At 34.4% G+C, this 18,448-nt stretch overlaps 1 protein-coding gene across 1 annotated transcript in view; it reads right to left on the bottom strand.

Moving 5' to 3' along the window:
- LOC129218997 (uncharacterized) overlaps positions 1-18,448 on the bottom strand; it is an 82,545-nt gene that overhangs the window by 11,284 nt on the left and 52,813 nt on the right. Inside the window, exon 7 of the mRNA XM_054853315.1 lies at positions 5,957-6,725. Within this exon, the coding sequence (XP_054709290.1) occupies positions 5,957-6,725 (769 nt within the window). The remainder of the gene's footprint in view (positions 1-5,956; positions 6,726-18,448) is intronic.

Raw genomic sequence — 18,448 nt, forward strand, 5'->3', positions numbered from 1 at the left:
CATTTGAGCATCTACTTACTGTGCCGTTAAGTGCGTTAATTAGGCAGGATCGGTCACCAAAATATATCGTTTACCTAGAGGGAAACGAAATAAAGAAAAACGTAAAATCTGGGTGCATTGAATCGGCAGAGATGACTTAACTTCTTTTATCTACCCCCCCCCCCCTCCCCAGTGTGTATCCCTGTATAACTCAATGATTTTTGTCAGATCTGTAATCTGAATGCTTGTTTAGTGAATTCGGGGAAAATGCCAGTGAAACGAAAGCAACATTTTGAAACAAGCAACTATTACTTTTATGTTTAACAAAATTGTAAGCATGCATTAATGTGCAGTACAAAATCAATAACGCGAGTAATTAATTCATCTCTTTATATGTATTTTAAAACTTTTGTTTAAAATCTTAAGCTAATTTATTACTTTTATGCTATGATTCTGTGAGTTAATATGACAAATGTCTCCTTTTATTCATTATCATTGACATTTAAAAAAGAAAACAATCGATTATTCACGGACATTATGTTGTTGAGAGAGTTGATGTTGTATAAAAACATTTATACTAATGCAATATCTTACATTTTAACAATTTTGCAATATAAAACTTGAAACACTCACTGTATCTTGCTGTTATTTTTAATGAACATGCTACTTTGACAACATTTATTTTATTTTATTAAAAGGCAGAAAATCTTACTTTGCATTTCATTACGTTACTCATTCTAAGTTTTATTTAAATCCAATTTGTGTAGTGAAACTTTAATGCTGAAGACGATTGTTTATATCTTAAGTAAATGATTAAATATAATTATAAGTTTTCAAAGAAGAATTCAATCCTTGAAATAAATAGCGAAAGTTTGTTTTAATCCATGAGTTTTATGGATGAAAAGAAAGCCACTTTATTTTCAAATGCTACATTGTTTTAAATTCGAAATTTCATTTCAGTTTAATAATAAAATCTTATATTCTATACAAACTGGAACTGCAAGTATTATATTTATATATTGGTTATGTTACTTTAAAATTCAAAGAATCAGTTGCAAAATTCAAAGAAACCCTTGTAACATACAGCTTAATTTTGTGTCTGTACGATAAAAAAAATCTACTTTTTGGTTAATAAAGTATATCTGCTGCGATTAATCAATGGATGATTAATTATTTATGCTATTCTGATAATCAATACAATCATAATATCTATTCTTTCAACATAAATATCCTACTGCCATGCTTTCGGGGACGAGCGTAAAAAAATATTTCGCAAAATGGTCGAGAATTATTGTGAAACATCTTTTCACATTAAAATGCCTTAATATCAAAATTAGTTTCCTTACCAAGTAAAAATTTAAAAAAAGTTAATGTGCATTCAAATTTTTGTTATCTCGAAGAATCTAGGAAGATTTATTAACAAGGAGTTACTAAGAAACCACTATTTCATCATAGCAGGCATAGGAAGACAGCCGGTGTTTGGCCCCAACATGGCCGACAACTCCCCGTGTCGCTACTTAGGAGAAGGATCCAGGGCTTTAGTTCTGGTGTGCAAAGCTAGTTGTTTGTTTGTTGAGAGAATTGCAGTGCACGAACTTAACTTCTGAGGCATATATTTACACATAGAGTAAGTTATATTGTTTCATTGCTATACCTTTAGACTGATAGTATATTAATCTAAGTATTATGAGATATAAAAGTGTCTAGCTTAAGTAATAACCTAGTGATGGTTAAACAACTGTAGCTTTACAGTCGGGTTGTATCGGACAAACCAATTTCGGGTTGTATCGGACAAAGTTACTGGCACCAAAATAAAATACAGACGGTGTTTTTCTCTGTCCAACAGGTTGAAATGGAAAAATCACGACATAAATCGGATGAGAGAAACAAATATAAAAGAATCCATTGAAAAAGTTGGACTTGTTGGAAAAAGTTTTAAAATTTAGCAGAGGGGAAAAAAAGATTGAGAGAAGAGATGCGCCAAAAAAAAAAAAAAGAGAGAGAGAGAAAGGGGGTAAACCCAAACCAAATAAACAAAAAAATAGTTAAACCAAAAAGGAAAAACAAAGAAAACACTAAAAGAAAGTTAAAGTATGATGATGAGTCGCAGGACAACGAAGAGCTGACTCACTGCATAATTTGTAATGATACATTTGAAGAAGATTGGATCCAATGCCAAACGTGTAAGGGTTGGGCACATGAAAAGCTACAACTAGACAGTCTTTACTACACATGTGATTTGTGTTCCAAAGTTTAAAATGAATTTGTTTCAGTTAGGGGCACCTAAACCAACCATAGGCTATATTTTCAACTTTTATTTAAAAAATATTACTTATTTTCATTTTTAGACTTAAAAGTAAACCAACCTAAGTAACCAACTACTTAGTTTGTTTCATTTTTATGCCAATTAAAATGTTATTTCTGAACTATTTTTTTTTAATTTCAATATTTTAATGTTTTGTGCGATACAACACTCCAAAATTTAAAATTGGTCAAAAATAGAGTTTGACAAAAACTTGTTTAAAATACGACTCCATGTTTTTTAAACTAAAGTTTACAATTTATGTTAGGCAACTTAGTACAGCATAATTTAGTGTAAAAACTAATTCTTTACAAATAAAACAAAAAGTGTTATGATTGAAATAGCTTAGGTGTCCAATACTATCCGACCTTCTCCCCTAAATGTTTGATGTGTAAAAAATTAAAAATTCCGGATAGCTTTTTTTTAATAAATTTCTTAAAACTTTTATGAAATACTATTTCAAATGATGTATTTTGTTTTCTTTTTCATTATTAATTAATTAAATAAACGTTAAAAAAAAAAAAAACTGCATGAGTCTTCTATATCTTAATATACAGGGTGTTCCGTTATAACCTGCAAGACCTTTATTTTCGCAATCGTTAGTCCTAGATGTATGCCTTCAATTGCAAAAATGTTCAAAATCAGATGCAGGGTTACGATATTGAAAGTTTGAAGTGAAAATAAAAATAAGTCGAAAAATACAAAATTTAACTGTTAATCTCCATTGAAAATTATTTCCAACAAAAAACGTTTGAAATTAGTACGACCAATATTCACTGAGATATGAAACGCAGCGTTTTGTGACTTAGACCACTTTTCACTCGCCGTCAATAACACCTTTTGGGGGAAAATATAAGGATTAACATGTGTTTAAAGTTATATGTGTGCATAGAGCGTGGTTTCTCAAATTGTTCGAGGTTTTGTAGTGTGTTTTTGCGTATCACGGCATAACATTTGCATTTATTTTTGAATAGTAATGAAAAATATATATACTTTATATTTTATTACTTTGACGACCTGTCATTCTTCTGAAAGGGCGATAAGTTCCAATCTCATCTTTTGTATGGTCTCTTAAATCTTTGAAATGGAATATCTCCTTGAGTTTTAATCGCACAAATGTCAAGTTTTTTGTGTCAGTAATAGTTTTCAATGGAGATTATTTCTCTAAATATTAGTTAGGGGACCTGAGGCCTATATCTAAAGTTAAATTTTGTATTTTTTGACTTATTTTTACGTTTACTTCAAACTTTCAATATCTTAGCTCTGCATCTGATTTTGAACATTTTTGCAATTGGAAGTATACATCTAGGGCTAACTGCTGCGAAAATAAAGGTCTTGCAGGTTAAAATGGAACACCCTGTTATATTTCTTCTGTGCGGACGTTTGTAGTCATAAGGCTTTTAAACGGCTGGACCGATTTTGATCAAATTTTTTGTGTGTAATTAAGTTGATCCAAACGTGGTCGCGATGGATCGAATTGGAAACGTTTTTGTCAATTAATTAATTTGAACATTGGATGGATATATATCCCAAATGATTAATATTTATTTTAACCTATTGTTGAGCGGGAACTGAAATAAATATTTAACCCGTTGCCAAAGGGCAATAAGAAAGTCAACTCTGCTTTTTGAAATGAAATTGCCTACTGTGATATGTTAATTGAGAATAGATAAAATGTAGAGAGAGAGAGAGAAGCCATCATTTTTCTCTCTCTCTCTTGAAAGCAACGATTTTAAGTCCCATGATATATTTTAAAGTAAAGTACTGGAAGGTTCACCCAAAAACGTGTATTCTGCCGTCGTAATTGAACTATGTGACCAGATCGGAGCTTTAGGTTTCCTAACCAAATGATCAGAAAGTACCGTACCTAGCAACATTTGTTTCTTGGTACAAATCCATCTGAGTTTTGACACCAATGTCAAGAATACTTTTAATATTATCAAACTTTACATTATTAAAGGAAAAGATGATGGAATTTAAAGACGAAACAAATTTTATTTTCGTCTAGATAAATTACAACAGGGTAGTTCTGTACACAAAAGATCAGTGCGGCGGAAGATCTTTATCTTTGGTGGAAATAACAAATAAGACACTATATGAAGCTTTAAAAGTTTTCGTTCAAAAGATTGGACCGCTAATCGGTCGGAGTTAGTTTCGCTCACTGATCGGCTGGATTACAGTAATGTGGTGGCTTAGCGACTTTGGCTATAAACAATAGAGTTGCGTGATCACATATTTACATTTTAAAGCTGCTGTTAATGTAATTTATTGTATTTTTTGTTTATTTGGCGAAATATTTCAAATTGCAAAGAATTGTTTTTCGTTTTCAAGGAGTGTTTAGTCATTTTAGTTGAAGAATGTGTTTATTTTACATCGGGAGGGAGGGGGAAGGGGGAGTGGATGAGTGATTTTCGCTTATTCAAAGAACTGTTTTTACCTGTATATTTTTTTTAAGCGATATCCTTTCGGTTGTTTTATTCTTATTCATATTGGAGATGTTGCAGCGGGATTTCCCGCTTGTTCTAGACGGGTAGTTAGTTTTTTACACCTAATATCTGAGGACGCTTTTTATCCTTTGAGTACGGATGAAGAAACAAACCATCAAGTACGGGAGAAAAAATAGTTAATAAAACAACTGCTCAGTGGGCATTAGATAAATCAAGTTTTAATAAATATACCCATTCTGACACCAAGCAGCTTAAAACATTTTCTTTTTACTTATTTTTTTCCACAAAACATTTCAAGCACTTGATAGTTTATTGAAATTTTTTAACTTTTCAATTTACAAAGTTTGAACAGAACAACGTCTGTCGGGTCTTCTAGTGATATGTATAAGTTAAGAGACACTACTGAAATTTTTCATTTTTCCATGTATTTTTATTTAAAACTCATTAAATTTAAATTTTGACTTTTTTTCGTTGCTGATCATTGATTTGTGTTCTTAAATGTCTTGTATTTATCAAAAAATTAACAACTGTCAACTAATAATGAGATGAATTTTTCATACTTTTCATTGTTAAAAGCCGGCATGTTCAGAAAATCTCCTGCGTGTGAGTGTGTAGACCTACGTGGGTGCGATTGAGCGTGTGTGTGAGTTTGTGTGAGTAGGTATGTGGTGTAGGTGTGCGTTTGTGTGAGTAGGCATGTGGTGTAGGTGTGCGTGTTATGTGTGCAGGAGAGTGTGTAGGTGTGCGTGTGTGTAGGACATGGACGCAACCCCTCAGGAGGAGCGGATTCCGGTGGATAGTGCTGCTGGTTTAGTCTCAGAACCAGAGGAGCAGTACTTTGAGACGGTGGTGCTCGCAGAGGACCCGGAGGCAAAAATCAAAGGACGCGGACGTCATTAAACAGTCAAGTAAAACAATTATTTGTAAAGAGAGTGTGAACTAATAAACTAATTGTAGGGGTTGATTAATGCTATTCACCGGTCACTGTTGAGAACCCATTAAGTCACGGGAGCGGGAGGGTGGGAATCTCCATGCCCTTTAGGCTTTATTTCACTGCCAGTTCTTTTGGAATCTCAGTAGAGATGATGATTTATTTCAACGTACTGATAGATTATATTGTACAATAATTACGTGACGTATAAAGCTCGTTTTTTTTTAGAAGCGGTAAAGAAATTGTTGTGTACGTTTTATGCATCGTCTCAAGAGCAAAAATATTTAACAAATATACAAAACTCACCTTTCGGCCTCTTACCATCTGTCAGCTCTAGAACAGCTATTTCATTCTCTGTGCTACCGGTTTCTCTCATGCGGTTGATCTTCTCATATAGATCTAACCGGAACAGATCGAATTTGGAATAATTATCTGACTTTGTTTTTGATAATTTTCGACTTTTTCTGTCTAGACTACCTCCATATTCTTTTAAGCTCACTGGGGAAGGAGTTTCTCTGGAATAATCAGGCAATGGAATCCTATCACCTGGAGGCGAAGGGGCTCGTTTTTTGTTCTTTGGTTTTAAACCATTTCTAGGAGGAGGAAGAGGAGGAGCTAATTTGGCTTCCAACATGGCTGCTCCTAGGTTTGAACCATGAATCGATTCCATCTTCGTTGTGACAGGATTGCTGCTTTTGCGTGAGAATTTCTTAAATGAAGATTTGCGACTGCTTGAACCCTCATCTCGTTCCTTAAAGTCCTGATAGAAATAATCGTCTTCAGGTATCACAAGCAGGGTTGGTTTATAGCGGAAGCTGTTGAGTCTGTTTTTGGCTGCTGCAATCATTCCTCGGATACGTACGAAGAACTCCTGTGGTGGGGGTTGAGGTGGGGAGACTAGTGAATCCTCAGAATGATCAGATCTTCTCGAACAGTTTTCCATATGCATAGCATTTCCATTACTAGAGATATGATTCGAATCATGCGGAGATTGTGATTCTTGCAATCTATAACTTGAATCAGATGCATTTCTTCTATGATCGGGTGAAGTATGGTTTGATCCAACCTAAATTAAAAAAAAAAAAAGAGTTGAAGAACATAATAATTATGTTTTAAATGGAGTACAATTAGCATTGGAAAGTTATTTGTTGGATATATATGGCGATTTATTCATTAATAATATAGCTATAGGTTTTTAATTTACTTATACTTTGCTATTCGAAAAGTACCCTTTTTTGTAAAACCCCAAGATTATGAGCGAAATATTGAAAAAGTTTATGTGAACAATGTTTGATTAAGTGTCAAAGATTTTGAAGTGGAATTTCGTTCCTTTGATAATTAGATCAGTGCAAATAACTTGATTACGATATAATTTGGGCAATTGAATTTGTAAAAGCATATTATATATTTGATGCTGCTACAATGCATCTTTAGAAAGGGAAAATACGTAATACGTGTTAAGCTCATTTTTAATAAGTATATTTGTTAAGCTCTCGATACGAAGAGCAATTAATTATAAAACAGTTCTAACTCCATGAAGGGCCAAAATAAAAATAGTTTCGAGCATGTGCAAAATGAGCACAGGTTTGCATGTTGTTTTTTTTTTCTATCTTTTGATGTGCTCATAAGCACATCAAAGTCTTTACAAATTATAATTTAAAAGCCAATTTGCTTGATCAAGGCTCGTTACATTTGAACTGATTTTTCTTTCACTTGAGAAAGTAAAATTTAAAACAAAGTACAAGACCAAAAAATCATGTACGTGCTTTAATTTTACTCTGTACAAGGCTCTGTTTTCCAATGCCTGTGCATCTGTTTCAAATTGGATAATGAATCCAAAATAGATTAAGTTTTACACTGTTAAAACAACAGGTTGCGTTTGGCACCTTTCAGGGCTGAAACGCTTGTTCACCAGAAGTGTGGAAGAATTTGGACGACACCGTTCACCAGCGACACCCAATACGGAGCCGGAATAGCACCTCTTACTAGGGCGAAAAATGGGCACCGACATGGGCAAGACAGGCAGCGCGGGGGAAAAGAAAGAACCTTCGGAGAGAAAAATGGCACCCTCACTGAGTTCTACAGTAGATCCTCTTCCCCCTCCCCCCGATTGTGTGCGTTTTTGAATATTATTGTGTTCTATTTATTGTTTGGGTTTATGATAGACAAAGTCTTGGTACTTTTTTCACATTGAATTCATTTTGGATTAAAACTTGTCATTTAAGGCATTTGATCACATTTCAGATTTTCCAACATAACATAGAAGCGTTCATGACTTCAATTCCTCTATCTGAGTTCTAACTCTCATAAAAACCCTTGGATTGCTCAGTAAATGATATTGACATTTACTATAGCATGATACTAAAAAATAAGAGTGTAGGCATTTATGGATAATTTACAAGCACAGCCAAAAATATTCCGTTATATTACAATCACGGAAAAATCAAATCGTTTCATAAAATGCAGGCGTTTCATAAACGTTCAAAATATTTTAATCAAGAGTAACATATTGATACGTATAATATAGTTCGACATTTGAATATCCTATTTGAACATAAGTAATCTAAAAAAGCACTTTTTTTTCTTTGTTAAATAGAAACTTTTTTAACATTAAAAATCAAAACAAATTTTTAGTATCATACATAATGAAAAGCATTGGAAACAGAAATTAGAGAGAGAGAGAGAAAATAAACGCGTCTAGACACTGCATTCGGTTTTTGAAATAACACCAACGAAATATTTTCACGTAATGAGTCATGGCATGAAACACACAGAGAGAGTTCTTTTCAAAGCTTTTTTTTCTTTTCTTTGCTACGTCTACGCAGTTATTTTATTGAGAAGATAAAGACATTTAGTTTATCTGCTGTAGCAGTTAGTTACATCATTGAATTTTCATCCCGGTTACTTATTAATTATTTCGTATTGCTAACAATAAACAATTTTGGGGAAAATCCGTGAGACCGCAGACGTGACAAGCAATGAACACCACATATTAGAACACGTGATAAAAAAAGCCATACATCACTATGTTAAAACGGTTAACTATAAACAATAAGCTGTCTTCAGTTTACTTTGTTGAAACACAACTCTGAAAACACTAAAAGCCTGTTGGAAAGCCTTAAATGTTATACCATGATTAAATGCCTGTACTTACGTAAGGTTTTGAAGGTTTGTCTCAGAAATGTGTAATTTTAATCCAGTTTCGTAATCGATTCAATGTGAAAATTTAATGTACCAACAACTACGTTGCAGCCTCGTCGTCCGCACTTAAAGTGGCTGAATTGAACTTATATGCTGGAGTGCTCAGCGCATGTGCGAGCGAGGCACCTTTGCGGAGGAAAAGAGACGCTATTGGCTACTGCGTGGGCTGATGGCCCTTCATTACCTTCTTTCATCCACTGAGGTGCTAAAAGATATCGGAACAATATTTCCTAGTCTGTATGGCACCCTGTGGCTCCGTCTTTGCACCCTACGACGGAAAATCGCACCCAGCTGGCACCTCTCGTTATAACAGTGTACTGCCGTTTAGGCAAAATAGTTTATTAAATTTCTCTTAAAAAAAAGCAATGGTGACTGAGAGCTTCGCATTGCTAGTTATAATAATCCTCATATACATACATAGTAGCGAATTTACTGATCGAGTAACTCTCTGACGTCATCAACAATGAAATTGACGCCATAGCATGATAATTTGATAATATATTTTGGTAATGTTTGACATGCTGGGAAATGCTTTATTTTGACAAAGCTGAACTGGTTCCGGTAACTTATCTGTTTTACTGGTAAGACTCATTTTAGGAGAACGAAGAAACGAAAAAGTGGTCCACAATATTAACGCTATCCACTGGAGTTTGGGTTTAATCCTCTGGAGTCAGGTTTAACATTTCAATCATCAAAATATCACCAAACAGGCAATTGCTTCGTTCAAATGTGAAGCAATATTCACCCGCCACACCATAACTGGCGATTTTCTAGTATCTGATATATTAAGGAACTACTCGTACATTCGCTGAAATTATAAAAACTCTTATTTTGAAAATACTATGGTTATTTTTGGTAAGAATGTAGCAACAATGGATACAATTAAATTAAAAAAAATTGCATTAGGTCTTCATTAATTTTAAAAGTTTAATAAAATTTCTTACGCTATTTTTCCCACGAAAGAAAGTTTTAAAATGTTTTTTTAAAACAGCATGAGTGGTTTTGCTTTTTGAAGTACTGATCAGGAAGTCATACGATAATGTAGTAATAAATCTACACTAATCTAAAAAATATCTTAAAAAGTAGCAATTAAAAGAGCGTAGAAAGACATGTTTTTAGATGCATAAATTACTTGACCTTGACTCCCCGTTACCGAAATATGAGATCTTAAAGTTGGAAGAAGTCGCCAAATTTTGCGAGTGTCAATGAGGAATCGAAGATATTTTTCACACGCTTTGCTGATGGGTGTCCTGACTCCAACAGATGACGAATTCGCTTTCAATTTCTCGTCAAGTCTTGCCAAATTTAACGACTTTTCTCAAAATGTTTCCAGACTTTAAGACCTTATACCTCGATAACGGGGAGACGAAAGTTAACAATTTTTGCTTTCAAAAAAAAAAAAAAAAGTTTCATTATGCCCTTTCAATTGTTACGTGTTTATTTTCCCATTATTACACAACTTGTGTGGCGCCCTAGTGAAATAAATGACGATTTTTTTTCTTCTTTAAAATTTCGTCGAAGGGTCTCCTCAGTTTAAAGGCATTACACCTTGCTCTAGCAGCTGCCTGAGCGCCACAATCAGGGGGCAGGCTCTACTTCTGCCTTGCAAACAACTTCTGAATGTTGTACGTTCGTCCATTTTGTCATGTACCATCTATATGTTTACGTCTATAAAATAATATTGCTAGACACAAGGGAAGCGAAATGCATAGTTCGTGGTTTATCAAAAAAAAAAAAAGAGTACAAGCTCATCGAACAAATGAAAAGTATCGTCAAACAACGGCAGCGAGGGTCTCAGTGGCCGAGCGGACTATAAGCGATTAGCTTGATACACTTGTGGTGGCAAGTTCCACTTCTGCCCGTGATGAGAATGTGATTTCTTTTTTTGTATCGTAAATTCTTTCCTGTATTGGTTACATGCGTTCTGGAACCAAAGGATATGGAATAAAGTTTATCATATGCAAAGGAAGTGAAGTAGTGAAATTGTAGCCCTCATCAAAAATGAACTTGAGGGGCTTCCGTGAATCTGTGATAGAAGTTTCGTCTTCGAAGCCGGAGGTCGTGGGTTCGATTCCCACTGGTGGTTTTTCCTTCTCTTTTATTGTAAAGATTTAACTGTGTCCCCGGAGGCAAGGCTCTTTGTATACAGTTTTCTAAGGGTACGTTGGGAAATAAGGAACGGGCGTACCGGTGACACTGTAAGCGTTTGAAAACGCTTGCTTGGAACCGGTGATACCACCCACGTGACTATCCCATCTTGAAAATCACGTTTTGGTTGAAACGTCATTTGCTGCTGAACTAGAACTACTGCGCTGTAACCACGAGCGTTCGGAAACACAGTTGTTCTACTGGGCTCACCAGAAAAATACCAGTGACGTCATTACCGCACTCGAACTAACTACGCGGTGTAACCATTGGATTGTTTCTGAACGCAACCTATGTATTTGAAGCTGTTTAGCTTCCTATTCCTATTCCTATTCAGAGTCACAACTGACTACAACTGTATTTATGTCGAGGACTGCATACTAAGTGCCTTGCCTCCATTATTTTATATACCGATAGATGGCAGCACCATCACCGGATCGAACAGTTAATGAGAATTTAGAACTAGTCCAGGAGCTAATAGCTACCTGGTGCTAGCACCCCCAGAGGTATCCTTTCACTTGGAGGACATTGAGACCACGAGCATATTTAACGTCGCCCAGTCAGAGCCGGCCTTAAGCCGATTAGAGCAAAAGAGAAAAATGGGGCCCCGCTCTAAAAAAAATTTCTTAAAAATAAATAGGAAAATAAAGTAAATAAAAAGTTGAAAAATGAACTTAAATTAATTATCATATGCTTAACTGAAATTTAATTTGTTGGTATGGAGCTACTTTCAGTGCGATTAAGGGAATAGGGGAAGTTTCCTGAGGCTTTTAGCATCCCTATTAAAGTTAACAAATGTATGTCCAAAACTACTTCAAATAAATTTCCAGAAGAAAAAAAAAAAAAAACATATAGCCAGTTGAACATTTTTAAATCCATATCTAAGGCCGTACCTGCAGTACCCTATAACTTCTGGTCAAGAGAATGCAACTAAGTAGTAGGGAACAAAAGTATAAATTTTTAATGATTATCAGCAATTAATACGGTCCGCAATAACGTAAAGGTAAAGTCTCCCTATCCCAGGATCTTACTATCACATGGGAAATGCGGAGATTTACCCGAAACTCCGAAATTTCAGGAATTTCCAAAGCCATCTTTTTAATTTATTTCATTTAAATATTGACTTTTATAATTGACTTGCTTTCTTTATTTCTGTAGATAAAAAATCTTGAAACTCAGCAGCAAGGACAATTTTTTTAAAACAAAATTAACACTAACGTAGGTACAATTTTGAAAAATAAATAAATAAATGATAAACTTCAAATACTGATTGTTTAATAAGCGAAAGCATCTCCATAACAATTTTAAAGAAAGCAAATTGCCATTCTTCGTCTAACGTTTAAATACACATAGCCTGGAATTTGGTTTTTATATCTTCAAGGCCAAAAAATTTCTCGGGGTAGCCATCAAACCCTGAAATATCTCTTAAAGTGACTGAAGATGCGTTTTGAAGACTTCAATTTCAAAAAAGTCAGGAGAAGGCTACTCAAACGTCCACTCTTACCTCAACTTTATCACAAAAAACTGATCAAAATTATATCATTCAGTTTTCAATTTTAAAGAATTTCCAAGGGAGGAAGATTCATAAATTTCACGACCCTCCTCCCCTTCTTCTCATCTAAAGTCTCCAAAGGTAGCCTAAAACAGTGTTTTTAAGATTTAAATTTTGGAATATTTCATGAGGAAGGCCTCTGAAACCTTTTTTCTAACTAATGACCCCTTTCTGTAGCATCAGCACAATAGCTTAAAATTTCTCTTTTAGAAAATACTGCCACGAGAAAACCCTCAAACCCTTCCTTCCCATGGATAGCATAAAATTGATTTCAGTTTCGAAAAAATTCCGGGAGGAATCTCCTCCCTTTTTCTCTATTGTTACCAAATAGAGCCGAAAATTGAGTTTTTAACACTTCAAATTTTAAAAATTTTCGAAGAGTCACTGAATCCCGTAACGTCACACTAATAATCTGAAATTGCGCCTTAAAGCCTTCGAGTTTGAAAGTTTTCCGCAGAAGATCACCAAATTCTTTTCTTCTCCATTTTCATCAAACATCACCTAATTGAGACCAAAATTTCTGACAGGAGCCCCTAATTCCCTATCGTTACCAAAATTAATCTAAACTTATCTTAAGTTTTAAAAATAATTCAGTAGGCAGGGAAACTCCAACTGTTCCCATTTCCCTTCATTTTACACAAAATTGTCCAAATTTACGATTTTAGACGTCTGCTTTGAAGATTCTTCCGGGGACCTTGGGTGATTTATCTGACCTATAACATCCTCCCCTCCCCAAAAAGAAAAAAAAACCTCATTTCCGTACCGAAACTGCGTTTTTAAACTTCAATTTCAAAAATTTTTCAAGAAGAGCTCTTCCGTTCCCTGCAACTCCGTTAAGCTTCTTACATCCCAAATACGTCTGGTTTTTTGCATGTAGACTAAAATTGCTTTTTTAGAACTGATAAATGTTGGTGCATTTTCCTTTTCCGTCTAAGCTATAAATTGCGCACATAGGTGGCTCGTACGAGATGGGTGGGGGAGGGGGGGGGGCAACCGTTCACTCACTTACAACGGTGAAGGGGCGTGCCCCTCTCTTCTCAAAGTTGTACAATAATGATCGATAAAAAAATGATTTTTTTTCTGGGTGGGTTGATTTATTCCACGAAAATAAAAACTAAAAATTCCAACTAAATGGACTTTTCTCAAGTTATTTCACGTCAATTGAACTTTAAATTGGTAGAGGGAAGTCTACAGTGGTCATTTGGACAGGTTTTGGAGGCCATATTCTACATTTTCTGGAGGTAATCAGTCATGTTAAAATCCCATAATATCGTCCAGTTTTACAAAAAAAAAAAAAAAAAAAAAAAAAGGAAGAAAAAATCAGCATCAGGTGCGCCGTTCCCTAACCCCACACTTCTTTTGACCCCACAATTTTCTCGTGCACCAACCGCATGTGATTGGGCATAAAGATTCACAGAGCTGCTTTTCTTACGTTCTTAAATTTTACACTTACTTTTGGGGTCATTCATTCATTCATTTCTGAAGAAAAAAAGAAGTAAAAATCAAAAGAAGAAATTTTAAGGAAGACCGATAATTGCGACAGTTTCGAATCCTTGGCTGAATCTGAAAAATCAGTTGGCACTTTTCCCAATTTGTACAACCATTCTGTAAAGGGCCCCGCCAGATTTCTTTAATCGGGCCCCGCATCTGCTAAGGCGGCTCTGCGCCCAGTCCCCTTTAATGACGACGGTGGATCTTCGACCATCGAGGTTCGAACCCAGGATCCTCCGGCCCCGAATCCGACACTCTATCGATCGGGCTACCACGGCCCAAGCTGTTTAGCTTTTGTATAAATAAAATAAGGCTCTGTTCGGAAACACCTCAGCGTTTGCCCCGCGCAGTTGTCAGGTCGCGGTTACGACGTCACTGGAATTTTTTCAGTGAGTCCGGTAAAACACCGAGTTTCCGAAAGCTTCTGGTTGTCGCGCGGTTATTTTTTGTTTAGTAGAAGACGCTCTCACAATCAAAATATCACGTGTAGTTGAAGTCTTCGTGGATTTACCAAAAACTGTCATGTGATCTTGCTAACTGCCCCGATACCGTAATAGCGGTTGCAACCGGTACGACCGTTACAGAGTAACCGCAAGCATTTCCGAGCGCTGGTCGGTGGCACCAAAAATCAGCTGATTGCGTTTCCGAAAGAATGTGGTGGCACCGGTGAATGTTTACAAACGTACTCTAAAATAACAGATGTTCTAGAGCAGGTAGTATCGGCACTAACAACGGCAAAACTTCAAGTGAAAGTCTTTCGTGCATACAATCATTTGTGGAAATACGTCTAAAACCCTAATATTTGACTTAGAAAGTCAAGGGAAGAATCAACAAAAGGAAATGAATTTATTCCAGAAAATAACTTCCAGCAATTAAAAGTAAGTAATTTTATAATTTAAAAACTATGTTGCTTAGAACCACAATGGTACAATCATTTCTCAATTCGACGTTTTTTTTACATCTAAGGGCATTCTCAGTTTAACTATGACTTGTTAATAATTTATAAGATTACTGGAAGCATTCGTTTTATAGGTGATTTCATTTGAACCAAGGTATTTTAGAATTACAACAAGCACACTAAATCTGTTTATCGTTGTTTATGAAAGTGTTTCTTTTTAAATAAAGGATTTATTGTCTGACTAATTATTTTGTAATGGTGTGGTAAGAGATTAAAAATAAAAATACTAATACTAGTAGCCAAGCAATGAAAAAAAGTCTTAAAACGTGCTTTTGAAACAATAGAATCAGTTGTATTGGCACTTTTATGTATAAATATATACCTGATCAATGAAATTATAAACATTACATACAGGATAAATGCATCTGTGGCCAGCCAGCATCCTGAAATCCTCCGCAATGACATAAAATACCTACGATATAATCTATACAGTAGCCACTGCTTATGTGAATCGCATTTGTTCTAAACAGTTTTGATTCCATAAGCGGCTGATTCAATAAAGCGACTGATTCAATAAAGCCGGATTTTATTCTTTTTTTGACAATTTGATTCATTAAAGCGGTTGATTCAAATAACCACTGATTCAATTTACTGGCGTCCGCTTAAAAGGTAATAGTGAATTTGAAAATATGTCATGTTAGATTTTGTACTAGATAGTATACGATTCTCAATGGAAACTTAGATCACTGTGGCTGGCCTTAAGAAACAGGCTGACCATAATGCACCTACAATTTTCCTTCAAAATTTATTAGAGTAATTTTGGTAGAATATGTATCGTATTTATGCCATAATTTTGACCAATTCTCCCTTTTCTTTCGATTGGGTTAACAGTGATACTCTTGCAATGGCTTCGAAAATAAAAGTTTGACTTTTAAACCATTTGTTTAAAGTGCTGTGTCATTATTAAAGTAAACATTCAGATTTGAATTTTCCTTAAATTTTGAAAATAACGTTTGTAGTTCAACCATTTACTTCAGAAATTTGTCAAGCAACAAATCTAAAATGCTGTAAAAGCATTTTACCTTCATATTATTAATTTTCAATATGGATGATAATCTTAAACTGAAGAGGATACACATTTAGGTATGTTTAATTTAGTAAGAAATGTTGTAATCTCTTTTGAACAATTTTACGAGCAATATGAGATACTAACAATTTTATTTCCTTAAATTAGAAAATTTGGTGTTTGAATGATTTCTGAAATTAATCATTCCATTGAAGCACATTAGAAAATTTAAGCTAGTCAAAATTCAAATGTTATAAAAAGATCCGTTAATTGAAAGCTATGCTTGCGCATAAATATTTGCTCGGAGTTTTCAAGTATGAAACGTGTGCAATAGCATCCTAATAAAATGCGAAATTTATTTTGAGAAAGGAAAAAAAAAAAAAAAAAAGAATATTTTTTCTTGTTTTAATGAAAGATCTAAACAATCTATTTTACAACAGTGAGAAAAATCACTGTATTTATTAATTATCATTTGAAATAAGGGTAGATATAATCTACTTAATCCATGTTTTTGCATCAGTAATGTGTTGGGATTCAATATTTTTTCCGTCGGCTCCAAATTATTTTTTTTTTCAATTTCTTCCTTTAAGCATCAAATTCACAGAAAAGGAAAAGAAATCTAGTTTTAAGTTAGTTTCTGTGCTACAATTGATAAGTGCTATTTAGTCAGGATACCATTGCGTTAAAGGGTTGATGTGTTATTCTTTTGCCAAACTTTGGGAACCAAGAAGGGTCTAAACCAAGGACCATGTGTTCCATGTTTAAACAATATTATAAATCAGTTTTGTGTTTTCTTCCCTTCAAAGTGTTGGTAAGTGTTCAACGAGCGGAAAAAAGGCGGTAATGCTAACCGACGGGCAAAATTTTACCTTATTGAGTTTACATATATTTCAGAAAGTCCATTATTTCTCAAGTATAACAAAGCCAGGGCTGTCATTTCATAGTTTTCCGGAGGGATAGGTGCACAACTAGACCCCACCAGGAGTCTGCGTACCAAATTTCAACTTTCTAGGACTTACCGTTCTTGAGTTATGCGACATATGTATATACGCACATACGTACTTACATACAGACTTCACGAGAAAATCCGTTGTAATTAACTCGGGAATCATCATTATGGATATTCCGCATGTCTATACGTTCTTAGGCACTTATCCACGTGTGGTCGAGGCGAAAAAAAAAAAAAAAAAAAAAAAAAAAACAATATTCATTCGGGGGTGGGTAAAATGGAAATTAAGGTCGATTTTTGAGTGAAAAATTTTTCACGAATACAGTACCTCCTTTCTTGTTAAAGGAAGAAAAAAAAAACAATGCTTATAGAAATGCATGATTTCAAGCTGTTTCTGAATCCAGGAGGTGGAGGGGGAGGGGAGAGCAATTGACACCTGATTCCCCAAACTTCGGGCCTGAATAAAGCCTGTTTATCGTGGGGGTAGCAATTAGGAATTAAACTAGTAGATAGAAATAGGTAAGGCAAAACCCCTTTAAGAAATGTCTTTCCGGTATAATAACATAGGGGAGACCGGGTTACAGTGGGACACGGGGCACAGTGGAAAAAATTATATTTTCTTACTATGCAAATTCTTACAAATCTGAAAATATTCCGCAATTTAGTTAACTTGTATGACAACACTGTAGAAACTGGCAACTTGGACATTTCATTTTTTGAGGAAGTTGCTGTTATTTTTACTTCTACTAATGTGAATCAGATTTGTTTTAATTTTTGAATTTCAGTTGTAAATTATTGTTCAATGTTGAATATCATTGCGTTCACTTATAGCTGCAAGTTTATCAAATAAATTATGTTTTTTTTTCTAGAAATAAAATTTGTTTAGTTTTTGAGTGTTATTTTAAAAATGCTGCTTTGGGAATACAGTGGAACACATCGATGGGGGAGGTACACTGGGACAGCGTTCCACTGCTGCCTCGTCAACATGATTCACCGTAAAGTAAACATGTTTTCAGAAAATGCAGAGTCAATACATTTTTCAACATCTAGATTTGACATTAAATAAATAATGGTCATTAGTTTTAATGAGCTATCATAAAAACAATAACTTTAATGACATTCAAACATCCTTTTGAAAATTGTTTCTAACAGCCTATAATTTTCTGCTACTGTTATATTGATATTGTTAAGTGTTTCACATAAATTTCAATCTTTATTCATTTTTTAAATTTTTTTTCGTGTTCGAACATGTAATAAAATTGTTATTTTTAATTGAATAATAAGATAATTTTGAAATTATGTAAAGAGTTATGCTACCATTCCAATTTTGTTTTCCTTTAATATTTTTTTTTAATGTTCCTTCGGTATTTTCACTGCCTCAAAAATTATTTTGGAAATTATTTCAAATTTTAAATGTGGTTTATAATTATAACTTGTTTAAAAATCCTGTCGCTTAAAATCTGCTGTAATATTTTCTGTGTACTGTA

This window comes from Uloborus diversus, chromosome 3, assembly GCF_026930045.1.
Source record: "Uloborus diversus isolate 005 chromosome 3, Udiv.v.3.1, whole genome shotgun sequence".
NCBI classification, from domain to species: Eukaryota; Metazoa; Arthropoda; class Arachnida; order Araneae; family Uloboridae; genus Uloborus; species Uloborus diversus.